Consider the following 16,135-nt stretch of genomic DNA (forward strand, 5'->3'; position numbering starts at 1 on the left):
CGCTTCAGTTTTGCAAGCCCTTCTTTGTTTTTGTGTTGCTTCTTTCGGGTCTGTGACATCACTGCAGGACATTCAAACCACTGCTGCTTCAGCATGGAACTCCCTGAAAGAACCAGGACATTCAAACCACTGCTGCTTCAGCATGGAACTCCCTGAAAGAACCAGGACATTCAAACCACTGCTGCTTCAGCATGGAGCCCCCTGAAAGAACTAGGACATTCAAACCACTGCTGCTTCAGCATGGAGAACAGTTCTGTTTAAAACTTTTGTTTTGGCCTTTGAGCTGGTTATTTTTGTTTCTGATTACTGTGTTTGTGACTTGTTTTTGTTAAACCTTTTATTTTGCTCTGTGAGCCGTGTTTTGTTCAATTTTATTTATTTTTGTTGATTAAACTGCGCAGCCGCGCTTACACTGCAGCTTCCTTGTCTCTGAGTCTCCTTGCCTGCCGATACCACCTGGGCCCGCAACGCTATCCTGTCACAGTGACATTTCAAAATCTAACGTGAAATACTGTATTACTATCGTGGCTTCCAGTAGACTTTTGCAATATCACTGTGTAGTTTCTTTAATTGCATGATGTTAAATAAATCTGAATTATGTTCACAGTTTTTATTTTTTTAAATTATGTCCCAATCCTAAAATTGTAGGTGATGCATCACTTCTTGCTATAGCTGTAAGTGTCTCGCAATGATGATAAAAAGCTGTGCCGGCTCATCACATGTCAGTTTGAATGGGGCTGTTCTTTTTGCCATTTCCTCAGCTGCAGGACTGAAGCAGGTATAATCTGCTCTCAGTGCAGCTTCAGATCCCAAGGATCAAGTTCCCACAGTCGCAGATACTTGGGCCAGAGCTATGATCAATGACCTCCATCAATCATCAGTCAAAAAACAAGCAGCACAAGACACGCTGGTGATTTCAGGTCACAATTACAGAGCATGCATTAGGGACTGAGTTACCTGGACTGGCAGAGAAATGGGCAACTACTGTTGGCAAACTGCACAAAATCAGCTTTTGGAGAGCAACTGTTGTTAAAATAAATAAATGGGCTCCCAAGAGGCACATTCAAGTAAAGGCGCTCCGTGTGGAGTGCAGAATGCTCCTTACAGCCTGGAGATCGCAGGTTCCAATCCAGGCTATGTAACTGCCGACCATGACCGAGGGTTCCTAGGGGGTGGTGCACAATTGGCCAAACGCCACCTGGGTAGGGAGGGCTTAGGTTAGCAGGGCAATCCACGGTTAACCGCGTACCAGCAACCCCTGTGGCTGACAGGGCGTCTGCGGGTCCGAGGTGGAGCCATTCAGATCTGTGTTGCCCTCTGGCACTATAGGTCTGGTGGCTTCACTGTGGATCTGCAGTGCGAAAAATGACAGACACGTTTCGGAGGACGCGTGTTTCAGCCTCCGTTCCGAGTCGCTGGGGGGGTTATAATTGAGCGACAACTAGATTAATAAATAAATAAATAAATAAATAAATAAATAAAAGGGCTGGTATAAGTGGCCATCGAGATAACTGATGAGAAATAGATTTTTTTTTTTTTTTTTTTTTTAAAGTTAAGAGCATCAAACAGTTTAATGATTCATTTATTTAACAAATGTATTAACTAAGAACAAATAAAAAGTTAATGAAATGAAGCATCTGCCTTCTGCAAGTGTCCTAAGAGACAATTATGTCAAGCTGGCAGAAGAAGCAGACTCAGCTTATCAAATATAGAAGAGTTAACCAAATTTCACATACAGCAGTACACACATTATGATCTAACTCAAAATGGGTTTTACATGTACTGCTCCACCCCCAGGACCTGCACACAGCTAAACCGATGAGTAACCCAATAGTAAACATACAAGATATACTTTGGAATTAAATGCTATTGGGGGGGGGGGGGGGGGGCGTTACAACCCTAACTACAAAGTAAACAGGAAATTATCCAAATTCAATACTACCGAACAAACTTCTTCAAAGAGTGTGGTATAAAAAAAAAAAAAAAAAAGGTTTGTTTTGTTTAGTTTATACCACAACAAGAAATGACTGCCATAGAGATTGTATTCTGTACTAAATACTTACAATCAAATCAATTCAGAAAAAGACGTGACATTCCTAAGATGAACTGACTTCTCCATGTAATGTAAATCAATAATTGAGTTATTCTAAAGAACATGAAGAAACCTCACATAACCCTTGTCCCTACAGGACCCAACTGTTCAGCTCCAGAGAGTGCAGAAAGCAGGGCTGCAATGTTAAGAGTTACTCAGCATTGCTTCCTCAAGACTTTCCAGCGTTTGTATGTTGAGCATGGCAGCTCACTTTTCTCTGCAGAGCCCTGCACTCAAACTCCAGCTTCTAGAATCAAAGAAATCCACTCTTTTCTTTACAGAACAAAACCTAAAAGGCTCTTCAACACCCAACCCCCAGCCCAGTGCACTATAACTTATCCTCATGATCCTACTACAGTGGGAAAAAGAGAAGCTGTTCGCTAAAGTAGTTCCAGCAGCATGGGAGGAACAGGAAACCCGACATGGAGTAGCATGCTGGAGCTGGACTGTCGCACACATGTTCTGAGCTCTTGCGCCATGCAGCGCTTTAACCATTGTGATACCAGGACATACACTGCTAAAAATAAATATTTATGGTTCGCAAATCATATTGAAACAATCCATCAACTGGAAGTCATTTGTGGTTGTCATAAAACTACAGACTGCACAGATGTTTTTTATGCTAAGACACTATGTACAGTACATACAGGGGTTGTGGGGTATGGTCTACTTTTCCAATGATACCAACAGCTCGTTTTCTCAGATATTTATCCCTCCACCCTACCCGCGCACACTTACATTTTAATTGAAATGTAGAATGGAAAGTGTTTTTTCATCTTTATTGCAAAGGGAGTACATGTTTTAGGAGAGCCATCGTTATGAACAACCACCAGTAGGGTGCTTGTTTTTTAAGCTTCAAGGGAAGTGGAAGTTTTATGCAGCCAGCTTAATAGCCTGTGGCAAGAAAACAACTTACCAGAACAAATGGCATATGCTGTTCGTTTGTAAAGACATCTTATATCCCCAGAGTACCGTAACCGATAACTTTTATTTAATTATTTTTCATCTATAAAACTTGTACTAAATAATTTCCTAACCAAGTTTTATAGCACTTGGATAAGCAGTTATTTCCTGGGAGTGTACAAATCTGTGTGAATATCCACAATACTAACCTTAAGACAAGAGCTCACTGAGAGAGCAGAAGAAGATTCACATCAGCTCAATACGTTTTAGAAGCAACTACCTTCTCTTCAAAGCCTTACACGCTCACTTAACTGATGCAAGTCTGCGTGGGACCCAAGCCTTGCTTCTTATGTACACACGACAAAACGGAAGGGAAGGGAAGGGGCTGCCTGGCAAGCTCTGGATTCAGGAGCATTAGCCTTCAAACAAACCTGAAAGTCACCCAGGCCTAGTGCCCTTTTGAAAAACAAAAAAACTATTCAACAATAGAATTTAATGGGTCGCTTGTTTCCTTATAAAAACAGAAACATTCCCAAAATCCACCACTGGTTAAAGGTTATAGGTCTACAGCTTGTTAAAGGTTATAGGTCTACCTTTTTTCAAATGCTTAGGGAGAAAAAACGAATTTGCAGTTGCTTGGCTGCTAGGCTAACACCCCACATTTCTTCAAAAATCAAACGACGTAAAAGAGGCAATTGTACCACACAATTTAGTAACGGGGCTTTGTCTGTCAGAGCCGACGACAGCAGAACCCCTGAATATTTTCAATATTCATTTTTACTATTATTAATAATAAAGCAGACCGCCATTTGGCAGTCTGCTGCACAGTTTTAGTCACACACCACTTGTCCCAATCTGCATCAACAAGCTACAGTACGTGTTTCTCAGATGACACACCTCCCTCTTCTTTCCGCTGCAGTACAAGAGGTTCTGGGCCAAGGAATTAGGAAATGGGTGGTCAGAGAGAGGGGGGGGGGGGGGGGGGGAGAGAGGAGAGAGAGAGAGAGAGAGAGCAAGAGAGGAGAGAGAGCGCGAGAACGAGCCAGAGAGAGAGAGGGAGAGAGAGAGAGAGGAGATGAGAGAGAAGTAACAGTATTCAAGGCCTGCTACATTAACTACAAACACACCTGTCTATTTCTGTTGGCTGGATTATTTGTTTGCCATACAAATTTAAGTCAATGCCAATGATGCCCCCTGAAATATCAAGGAACAGGATGAAAAAAATAAATTTAAAAACAAAAGTAACAGTAGACTATATGGGTTAGAAAAGTATACCATAAATGATCTACCGATCGATATAGATATAAAAAGCACATGACTTACTTCTTCTTGGATTTGTGTACGGGAGCAACTCCATCTTTGCGAGGCCTGCCCCTGGGTCTCTTGTCTGCAATGGCCGGGCTGCCTGCAGGGGTGGCCGTGGTGCTGCTGGCTGGAGCAGGTGAAGATCCTTGGTCAGAGGGCTCCAGAGTCTTGTCCTCTGATGACATTCTGTTGAAAGGAATATATTCATTCGGTCATTTTGTTCATGTACTCTCCGATTGGCAAGTTAAGACACAACGCTCTTTTTTAAGCAATTCCCCACAATGTACAAACTCAAGCACTGAATCTCAACATTTAAAAAAGTAAAACGTTTGTTTGAAATTCAGTTTTTTTTTTTCTGGCACTCAATGTTCTATTCAATGAAACAGCAGAAAAGGTGACAGACAAAAAAAAAAAGACTAACAGATGTATTGATCATCAAACAAACAACTAGATTCACTGTATCTAATAAAGCCTTCACATGGTGAAGCCCGTGTGTTGGAAAACATGGATTGAGAATTGATTTGCTGTTTGCTACGCATGTGGACTGGCAGAGCTATACTGGTGTTTTTTTTCTGAAAAGAGACTAATATTGCAGATAGCAGACTGTTTGGTTCAAATTGCATGTACTGCTTACAATTGATAGAGACGATGCGTCTACAAGCTTCTTGCCCAGCATTGACTGCAAGCTAAACAGATAACAATGCTGTGGACCAGAAGGGGCCAGGCTGGAAGACTTTGGAATGCAAAGCATAAAGGGGCTAAAAGGCTCCCAGGGACTGGCATTGGACCCAGAGGTTCACAGAGAGATCGAAAGAGATAATGCCACTGGGATCAAAGGGGCAGATTTATGGACCTTTTTTCTCCAGGAGTGTGAAGAATGCACCGAGTTCAGAGGTTGTCACACTAGACTACACACACACACACACACACACACACACACACACACTAAATTAACAGAATAATGTGTTGTACCTTGACCATTGGTTAGGTGTCAGAGAAAGGGGAGGTGGACCATCTATACAGAAGGGTATTTAATGTCATGCAAACATTGTAATGTTGAGTATTCTGTTTGTCCTGTACCTGGGACCAGACTCTCTGCATATTTCAATAAACCTGGCAACTGATTGAAGAAAAGGACTCTGTGCATTTTCTTGAATCTACTTAATCACCATCATTTTTTGTAAGTTACTTCACCGTGGAAAACCAAGCAGTTCTGCCAGCTGGTAAGACAGCTGCATCGGTCGAGTCTGTGGGACATTTCCTGAGAGGACTGCAAGACCCGCTGCTCGAAATAACAAGGCATCTCTCTCCCCTGTGCCAGGGCCTGTGGGGAGGAGCAGAGGCATACACACTGGAATGTACTGATCTCTCTCCCCTGTGCCAGCGCCTGTGGGGAGGAGCAGGGGGATACACACTGGAATGTATTGATCTTTCTCCCCTGTGCCAGGGCCTGTGGAGAGGAGCAGGGGGATACCCACTGGAATGTATTGATCTCTCCCCTGTGCCAGGGCCTGTGGGGAGGAGCAGGGGGATACACACTGGAATGTATTGATCTCTCTCCCCTGTGCCAGGGCCTGTGGGGAGGAGCAGGGGGATACACACTGGAATGTATTGATCTCTCCCCTGTGCCAGGGCCTGTGGGGAGGAGCAGGGGGATACACACTGGAATGTATTGATCTCTCTCCCCTGTGCCAGGGCCTGTGGGGAGGAGCAGGGGGATACACACTGAAATGTATTGATCTCTCTCCCCTGTGCCAGGGCCTGTGGGAAGAACAATACATGTCTTTTTTCTAATATAATGTAAGATATTCTATTATTATTGTAAATGCAACAAACAAGACACGCCTCTTCCTCCTAGTAGCACACATTTTTTTTTTTATTATTATTTCAAGCCTTTGTTTGTACTCTGACTACGAGAGAGAGATTGCTTTGATTATGGACTTGTCAAGATGCTAACTCAGTGAAAGCCTAGTTGCTTATTTTTCAATGTATCTCCTAGACAACAATCCTTCATTTTGTTCCACAAATGCAACTGGGAATATATCAGAAGGACATATTTAATCTTGAAAGTAGTCATTTTGATTGGAATACAGCAAGCTGCACTCAGATGCATACAGGAAACTGAAAGACTGGTAGGATAACAACTTATGTGCCTAATATGAAACATATTTTATATATTCTTTTTTTATATTACTTTTAGAAAAAAAAAAAAAAGAGATATTTTGGTTTTACAGGTTTGTATGTACCAGTTTACACAACAGTGTTCAATGGAACTGCGTCTGTGTTTACAACACAGCTCCTGGATGCAGGCACAGTCAGCTGGCAGATGCGTACGCTCCTCCATAGAGCACAATGCAGCCATCATACCGGAAGTAGTGTTAAATTTTATTTTTATATAGTATTAGAAACAGTGATTTTGGTTTTATAGTTTTGTGTGCACATATACCCATTTACACCTGTACACGGCTATATGTACATACCCATTTCTTTTGAAATGTGTATTTTATTATATTTTTTCACTTTTTGTAGTCATGCTGTATATGCGCTAATCTTAAATAAAGCCTTTTATGATCCATTTAAATATGGTGTTTCTGCGATGCAAACATTAGATATGATGTTCATGAACACAACTTTTCAGTTGGATCCAACACTATGTCTTTCATTTTCATAACGAAGTAGTTAAAAAATGTATGGGTCAAAGTGAACCACGTGGCAGTTCAGTCACTTACAACTTTGCTTAGTTGCTTTTCCCCATATACTGGTTGCTTATGTCAAAAGTGAAAAACATAACAAATGTTTGTGTAAAAATGTAGCTTAAAATGAACAGCTGCATTCAAGAAAGTTTGAGTGTTGCACATGTGCCATTAACCAAACCCAGCAAAAAGGTAAATAAACCAATGTTTCTCCAGTCAAATCATGCTGTGCCTAAATAACGTTTAAACATTTCACGGTGAAAGAAAGCAAGAACTTGGGACTGTAATTAGGGAATGCACTACTGAAAAAAAAAAGAAAATTTTTTTTTAGGAATTAAAAAATGAAATCTACTGCAGCTTACTCGACTGCAGCAAAAAAAAAAAAAAAAAAAGCTGTTCACTAAATGTGGCTCTCCGATTGTGGTAATGATAAAGAATGGTTTGGACAACGTGCTTGCTGTGGTGCATTTAATACCATAAATAACAGAACCAACTCACTATAACTTAACTTGTTTTTACAGAAAAAATAAATGTGCATGTTAGTAACATGCAATCATAACAGCTGGCTGTATTGCATGCTCTCAGACAAGGACTCACTAACTAACACTGAGCATGCCAGCTGCAGCATGCCATTTCCAGTATTACACCTGCACACAATTAAAGGGCCCCCATTCCATACACTTGCAAAATACCGAAAATATAAACATGTCAAGTTTACTGCAGTCGTCAGCTGCACAGATTTCTCGTTCAGTGGAAAGAGACAACAAACAACTGAGAACAGCCATTCAGATCCTGCTTTAGACTGACTTCAGCATCTTCACAAGTTGTTGTATTCTAAAGCAGTTGAATATGGTAGCAATCAACTTGCTCCTAAAGTGGCACCCAGCAGTTGGTTTTGGTGCTCAATTTGTTTTTGTCTGCAGCCCTGTACACCTCAATGCAAAGCTGTCTTACTATTCTGAATGTGAAAGTGAACACTGAAGTGCTACTGATAGTTTCCAGTTGTTCTTCGTGGCACTGAAGCTGCCAATGATTAGCACCTAACTCCTCCACCCACACAACACCACAAGAAACACAAGGGGGCTGTCTGTAGAACACAATTAGTGCTACTTGAGTTCTGTCATGACAGCCATATGCGTTTTTACACCACTAAGACTTGGGGTGAAGAGATTGAGACTGCAAGTTTAGACACTTGCAAACCCTAGACATTTAACCCCTACATGTGACCAGTGTCATTTCAATAAGAGATTCTTTTTTTGCCAAGTGTGACACAGTTCATAAGACTTGGTTTAGTTCAATGCACAAACTGAGATCTAGTTTACATACAGAAGTGCATCTCAAGTTGAAGTAGGAAAGTTTTTGAGATACCGCAATGCTCAGGTCTGAAGTGCAAGCGTAGATTTACCAACCTTACAGGAATATTTCCCTTTCCCTGTTTAAAACTAACCAAACAAGGGGCTTGGCTTTCCTAAGACCCATTCAAGCCTCACAAGCATTACTGAATACAATTCAAATGTACCTTTTAAGTACGGGATAAACAAAGATAAGTGTTGAAATTGCTAAAAATAACTAAGTGTTTCGCGTGCCGTGGATTATTTTCTTACCGATTCAACACTTTGAGTTGTTTATCCCACTTAAAACATTACTTCCAAATGGATCCTAGTGGCAGCAGTACATCCAGCAGCTATTAATGCAGTCATTGAATAGATGAACAAGACCTATGAACAATCACTGCCAGATTCAAAACACACAGGACACAAGTAACTGTACAAATGAGGAGGCCATTCTGCCCATCAATGCTCGTCCAATTTCTCATAACGTCTTAAAAGATACGGTTTACAAAGTAGATTTCTTATTGTTACCATTCTAATACAACAAAGGACAATTTGGAATGAGAAGTAAAATAAATTCAAAAGGTGGCTCAAACCTCCACGATCACCAACAAACAAATGCAGAGTGAGCGAGAACCTCTAATGAGGTTTGCATGTGGTACTTTGATTCAATCCGGGTGAATCGCTCAGCTTCCATTCTCTGGACTGTGCTTTTATTTGTGGCAGATGTAATGTGTTAAACAGACAGGTCGAGCATGTATAGGGATGAGTGGGTGTAGCGGTCTTGCGGTTTACGTACCCCACGCACAGATGCTGATCCCTTTTATTCTACAGCGCCATTACGGTATGCAACGGGGAGCGCTAGCTTAGTCTTCCTACTGTGTGAACAAAGTGAAGGAAAAGGCTCTTTTATGTGTCTCGTACAAAACAAGTCCCCACGCTACTGGATGTTCGCCCCGAGCCTCACACTTGTACATTCCATTCACTTCTACCTTCCTGTCAATCACCATCCTCACCACCCTTTTGCCTTTGAATTGTTCTACTGCAAACATGCTTCTAAACCAAGTGATGATACTAGCAGCCCTGTGAACTGATTATTTTGACAATGGTTTTGAATGAAACTCAATGACACAGAATACAAGTCTCAATGCTTCAATAGCAGCAACAAGCGACTGCAGTGGGTAGCCTACTTATTCTCATTATTTACAGTATTCAAACTCTTTTAGGCGAGGGAAGAAATCTTTTTTTTTTTTTTTTGTACACAGTCAATATGTGTAGTAATCACTAGGAACAGCACTGGAAGTGTACTTGTGCAGTGTCATGTGAACTGTAGATACAGATCCAATAACATAGGTCTCAGTATTAAAAATGGAGCTGATACGTGGATTTTACTTACCCTGTGCCAAAAATAGACAGCTCATCTCTGCTCTTAAATAATTACCATCAGCTGAACAGTCATCTATTCATTTATTTATTTTATATGCTTTCTCACAATCCACTGTAACACCACTTTCTTTTGAGCAAATGATAGATCTTAATATAATAATATAAACCATGATAGTGCAACATGCATGGTACTTTAGTGTCTTTAAAGATTTACAATCGATTGTCTTTAAAAAAAAAAAAAAAAAAAAAGACTATGCCTTTGTTCAGCTTTTTGGTGTAGTAAAATATAACAATGCCAAAAGTTTAAATCATTCTGTGAAAGGAAGTGTGATTTTTTGGCGTTGTTTTTGTGAATGACAGTAACTGAAGTAATCTGCAACAGTATTTTTCTTTTTTGTAAGCCTTCATTTCATAACTTGCACGATGTACTGTATGCCGTGACATTAAGGTTACCGTGGTATTTATGTTTGACAGTTACATTTTATACCGGATCATCCCTAACATACTGGAAATGTACTGTCAGCTGGTCTTATTTCAGACAACAACTCCTATAAAAACACCTGAGGACTTGCTTGAGATGATTCCGTATCTAGCTTTTTCCACCTCTTCCAAATGAAGGCTCAAGGCAATCTGTGACCGGTACCGATGAGTCATCATTAGTAAGCACTGAATCACCACAGCTCTAGTCTTGCTAACTGCATTGACCCAGAACTGACAGTTTGGGTTGTCTCTTGGCATCCAGCTTCAGCTTGCATGCTGTCCAAGTTCAATGTACAAGTTCATTATCATGGACCTGCAAACAATCCTGGAGGCAAGCGCTGTATGTTTCTTTTGGAAACTCAGTTTTATTTACCAGGAAAAGGGAACTATGCAGCCTCTTTGAAGGAGTATTAAAAAGACTGTGTACACAGTAAGCTGCAGAGTGTCAGTGATGCAGCCTCTTTGAAGGAGTATTAAACAGACTGTGTACACAGTAAGCTGCAGTGTGTCAGTGATGCATCCTCTTTGAAGGAGTATTAAACAGACTGTGTACACAGTAAGCTGCAGTGTGTCAGTGATGCATCCTCTTTGAAGGAGTATTAAAAAGACTGTGTACACAGTAAGCTGCAGTGTGTCAGTGATGCATCCTCTTTGAAGGAGTATTAAACAGACTGTGTACACAGTAAGCTGCAGTGTCAGTGATGCAGCCTCTTTGAAGGAGTATTAAACAGACTGTGTACACAGTAAGCTGCAGAGTGTCAGTGATGCATCCTCTTTGAAGGAGTATTAAACAGACTGTGTACACAGTAAGCTGCAGTGTGTCAGTGATGCATCCTCTTTGAAGGAGTATTAAACAGACTGTGTACACAGTAAGCTGCAGAGTGTCAGTGATGCATCCTCTTTGAAGGAGTATTAAACAGACTGTGTACACAGTAAGCTGCAGTGTGTCAGTGATGCATCCTCTTTGAAGGAGTATTAAACAGACTGTGTACACAGTAAGCTGCAGTGTGTCAGTGATGCATCCTCTTTGAAGGAGTATTAAACAGACTGTGTACACAGTAAGCTGCAGTGTCAGTGATGCATCCTCTTTGAAGGAGTATTAAACAGACTGTGTACACAGTAAGCTGCAGAGTGTCAGTGATGCATCCTCTTTGAAGGAGTATTAAACAGACTGTGTACACAGTAAGCTGCAGTGTGTCAGTGATGCATCCTCTTTGAAGGAGTATTAAACAGACTGTGTACACAGTAAGCTGCAGTGTGTCAGTGATGCAGCCTCTTTGAAGGAGTATTAAACAGACTGTGTACACAGTAAGCTGCAGAGTGTCAGTGATGCATCCTCTTTGAAGGAGTATTAAACAGACTGTGTACACAGTAAGCTGCAGAGTGCCAGTGATGCATCCTCTTTGAAGGAGTATTAAACAGACTGTGTACACAGTAAGCTGCAGTGTGTCAGTGATGCATCCTCTCTGATGGAGTATTAAACAGACTGTGTACACAGTAAGCTGCAGTGCCGGGTGATGCCTCCTCTTTGAAACATGCTCCTGCACTTATGTTGCATCTTCCTACCACACATCATGTTATTTAGTGAAAACGCAGTCACTATTAACTGTGTAACGGACAGTAATGACTACACAAGCACTTGGTAACAGGCAGAATCCAGTCGTTCTTATCTATCCCAAATCGGTTTCAGGTAAGGTCAAATACCAACTGGAATTGTACCACCGCAGATTAGCAGCCACTCCACAAAGACCACCAAACCCTTACAAACGAGTCACACTCCCCAACCACAGCCACAAATATGATTCCGCTCAAATACATTTCACCTGTACAAAAACAGCCAAGTTAAACAAAAAAGGGGCCAGGCCTGCAAAGATGCAATGTAAAAGTCAAAGAAGTGAAGTGCTGTATGTGAACTACGTTTGTTCAATTTCAGTGCCACTTAGGTTCTTTCTGGATAAAACAAAGCGTTCCAAGCTGTCCCAAGTCAGTGTAGCATCATCACAATTACCTGGTTCCAATGGATCAGTTCTGGGGGCTACAGTGCCCACCTATATTCTCTCTACTGCTCCCCACAGATAATTAGGTGCCATGCATAATTGTTATAAAGACACAGGCTGGCTCAATGCCACGTCTCGCCTCATTGTTCACGTCTGTGTAAAGGGATACAGCATGCACGCAAGGAAAAGTTTACAGTTACCAATGCCAGTCAAAGACTCAAAACATGCAGTTTTGACATCAGACATTTAGAAGTCTTTTGATGAGTTACAAATTAGAAATGAGAAACATGCAAGTTCTTCAATCTCTCAATAACATTAATCGTACCTAACAGGAGAGTTTCATTTCTTTACCATTCTTCATTTCTTAAAGGTCTAAACTTTAACAAATTATTTATATGCGACAGATAGACAGATAGATAAACATAGATAGATAGATAGATAGATAGATAGACAGATATAATCTCTATCAGGGTTTTAACCAGATCTCGCCCAGTTGAATAAACTCGATCTGCCCGTCCTGCTAATGCTACTGTGCCTTTAACAATAAGCACTGATTGTGCTTCTAGCTGATCACTTGGGCGTTGCTGGGTGAAAAAAAATCTTAAAACCACATGAAAGCTGTGTTACATCTTGACACAACATTTCACCAATCAGAGAGCTGAAGGGACGGGTTTTCTCTCTTAAGCACTTGGAGAGGCTAAAATGTTAAAATGACTGCTAAAAAAACAACCGATTATTAGTGACAACGAATTGTCAACAATTCTGTTGTGGCTTTGGGTCTGTCAGACCTCTTCCAGAGCTTCCTCCAGTTTCCAAGTGCCCTTTGATGGTGTAGGAATTTACTTCCATTGCTGCAGAACAGCTGTAAGTTGTTAACCCATTACTTGTTCCCTGAAAAAGGCCTTTTTGTATAACTCTGAAATGTACATTATTTTTCTGTTTTTGGTAACCTAAACTTTTTTTTTTTACCCTCTGGTAGTTTACCGCTTACCCTTTGTACCATTTCAGGTTATTCACTGGACTTGACCTGCTTAAATTTCAATAAAAACTGGAAAAATGGAGGTGATCTAAAACTTTTGACCGGTAGTGTATAATTATATATATTTTTTTATATATATGCAAAAGTGCCTTTTACATTATATTAACCAATTCCATGTCTTTTGAAACAAAATGATGCATTAATTAGACAAACAATGAGCAATTAAGATTCAGGGTATGTGAAAAAGTAAGTGAACCCCTGGTTTTAGCAACTGAATTAAGGGGATAATTAGAATCAGGTGTTTAAATAATTAGGTAGATCTTTAGGGGTGCGTTTAGAAGACCCCATCATATATAAAGATCAGAAACTTTGTGAGTTTGGTCTTCATCATACAGGTGTGTGTAAACAGGTCATGCCACGATCAAAAGAAATCTCTGAGGATCTCAGAAAAACAGTTATTAAGAACATAAGAAAGTTTACAAACGAGAGGAAGCCATTCGGCCCATCTTGCTCGTTTGGTTGTTAGTAGCTTATTGATCCCAGAATCTCATCAAGCAGCTTCTTGAAGGATCCCAGGGTGTCAGCTTCAACAACATTACTGGGGAGTTGATTCCAGACCCTCACAATTCTCTGTGTAAAAAAGTGCCTCCTATTTTCTGTTCTGAATACCCCTTTGTCTAATCTCCATTTGTGACCCCTGGTCCTCGTTTCTTTTTTCAGGTCAAAAAAGTCCCTTAGGTCGACACTGTCAATACCTTTTAGAATTTTGAATGCTTGAATTAGGTCGCTGCGTAGTCTTCTTTGTTCAAGACTGAACAGATTCAATTCTTTTAGCCTGTCTGCATATGACATGCCTTTTAAGCCTGGAATAATTCTGGTCGCTCTTCTTTGCACTCTTTCTAGAGCAGCAATATCTTTTTTATAGCGAGGTGACCAGAACTGAACACAATATTCAAGATGAGGTCTTACTAGTGCATTGTACAGTTTTAACATTACTTCCCTTGATTTAAATTCAACACTTTTCACAATGTATCCAAGCATCTTGTTAGCCTTTTTTATAGCTTCCCCACATTGTCTAGATGAAGACATTTCTGAGTCAACAAAAACTCCTAGGTCTTTTTCATAGATTCCTTCTCCAATTTCAGTATCTCCCATATGATATTTATAACGTACATTTTTATTTCCTGCGTGCAGTACCTTATACTTTTCTCTATTAAACGTCATTTGCCATGTGTCTGCCCAGTTCTGAATCTTGTCTAGATCATTTTGAATGACTTTTGCTGCTGCAACAGCGTTTGCCACTCCTCCTACCTTTGTGTCGTCTGCAAATTTAACAAGTTTGCTTACTATACCAGAATCTAAATCATTAATGTAGATTAGGAATAGCAGAGGACCTAATACTGATCCCTGTGGTACACCGCTGGTTACCACACTCCATTCTGAGGTTTCTCCTCTAATCAGTACTTTCTGTTTTCTACATGTTAACCACTCCCTAATCCATGTACGTGTGTTTCCTTGAATTCCAACTGCGTTCAGTTTGAGAATTAATCTTTTGTGCGGGACTTTGTCAAAAGTTTTCTGGAAATCCAAATAAACCATGTCATATGCTTTGCAACTATCCATTATCGATGTTGCATCCTCAAAAAAATCAAGCAAGTTAGTTAGACACGATCTCCCTTTCCTAAAACCATGTTGACTGTCTCCCAGGACCCTGTTACCATACAGGTAATTTTCCATTTTGGATCTTTTTATAGTTTCCATAAGTTTGCATATAATAGAAGTCAGGCTTACTGGTCTGTAGTTACCTGGTTCAGTTTTGTTTCCCTTTTTGTGGATCGGTATCACGTTTGCAATTTTACAGTCTGTCGGTACCATCCCTGTGTCAAGAGACTGCTGCATGATCTTGGTTAGCGGTTTGTAAATAACTTTTCATTTCTTTGAGTACTACTGGGAGGATCTAGTCCCTTTAACACTTCTGCCTCGATTATGCTAAAGTTATTTAAAACTGGATAGGAACTGGATGACATGTGGGGCATGTTATCCATATCTTCCTTTGTAAAAACTTGTGAAAAGTAATCATTTAATATATTTGCTATTTTTTTTCTTCATCTACGTTTTTTTCTTCATCATCTTCTATTGATGCTCATCGGTCTAGAAAGGGTTACAAAACCATTTCTAAGGATTTGGGGCTCCACCAATCCACTGTCAGACAGATGGAGAAAGATCAAGACCACAGTCACTCTACCCAGGAGCAGTCGTCCTACCAAAATCTCTCCAAGAACAACCAGAAAATCATCAAGGAAGTCACAAAGAACTCCACAGTAACATCCAAGGATCTGCAGGCCACTCTCGCCTTGGCTAATGAGAGGGTTCATGACTCAACTGTCAGAAAAACACTGAACAAGAATGGTGTTCATGGAAGAACAGCCAGGAGGAAACCACTGCTCACTAAAAAGAACATTGCTGCCCGTTTGAAGTTCACCAAAGAGCGCACAGATGATCCACAAGACTTCTGGAACAATGTTCTCTGGACAGATGAGTCAAAGGTAGAACTTTTTGGCCTCAAATGTTATGTTTGGCGAAAACCACACTGCATTTGAACAGAAGAACCTCATCCCAAACATCAAGCATGGTGGTGGGAGTGTGTTGGTTTAGGGCTGCTTTGCTGCCTCGGGACCTGGACGGCTTGCCATCATTGACACAACCATGAATTCTGCATTGCATCAGAAGATTCTAGAGGAGAATGTCAGACCATCCGTCCGTGAGCTGAAGCTGAACCGAAAGTGGGTCATGCAGCAAGACAGTGATCCTAAACATACAAGCTGATCTACAAAAGAATGGCTGCAGAAGAAGAAATTCCATGTTTTAGACTGGCCTAGTCAAAGTCCAGACCTAAACCCCATCGAAATGTTGTGGCAGGACCAGAAGCGAGCAGTCCATGCAAGGAAGCCCTCAAATGTCACAGAGTT

The 16,135-nt window shown here is 40.8% G+C and overlaps 1 protein-coding gene across 9 annotated transcripts in view; it reads right to left on the reverse strand.

Moving 5' to 3' along the window:
* The window catches only part of LOC121314053 (histone-lysine N-methyltransferase 2C-like), a 152,577-nt gene that overhangs the window by 121,568 nt on the left and 14,874 nt on the right, over positions 1-16,135 (reverse strand). For all 9 annotated transcript variants that reach the window (XM_041246856.1, XM_041246855.1, XM_041246850.1 and 6 more), the window contains exon 2: positions 4,319-4,486. In XM_041246856.1, coding sequence (XP_041102790.1) covers positions 4,319-4,486 — 168 coding nt within the window. The remainder of the gene's footprint in view (positions 1-4,318; positions 4,487-16,135) is intronic.

The sequence above is a fragment of the Polyodon spathula genome, chromosome 4 (genome assembly GCF_017654505.1).
Source record: "Polyodon spathula isolate WHYD16114869_AA chromosome 4, ASM1765450v1, whole genome shotgun sequence".
NCBI classification, from domain to species: Eukaryota; Metazoa; Chordata; class Actinopteri; order Acipenseriformes; family Polyodontidae; genus Polyodon; species Polyodon spathula.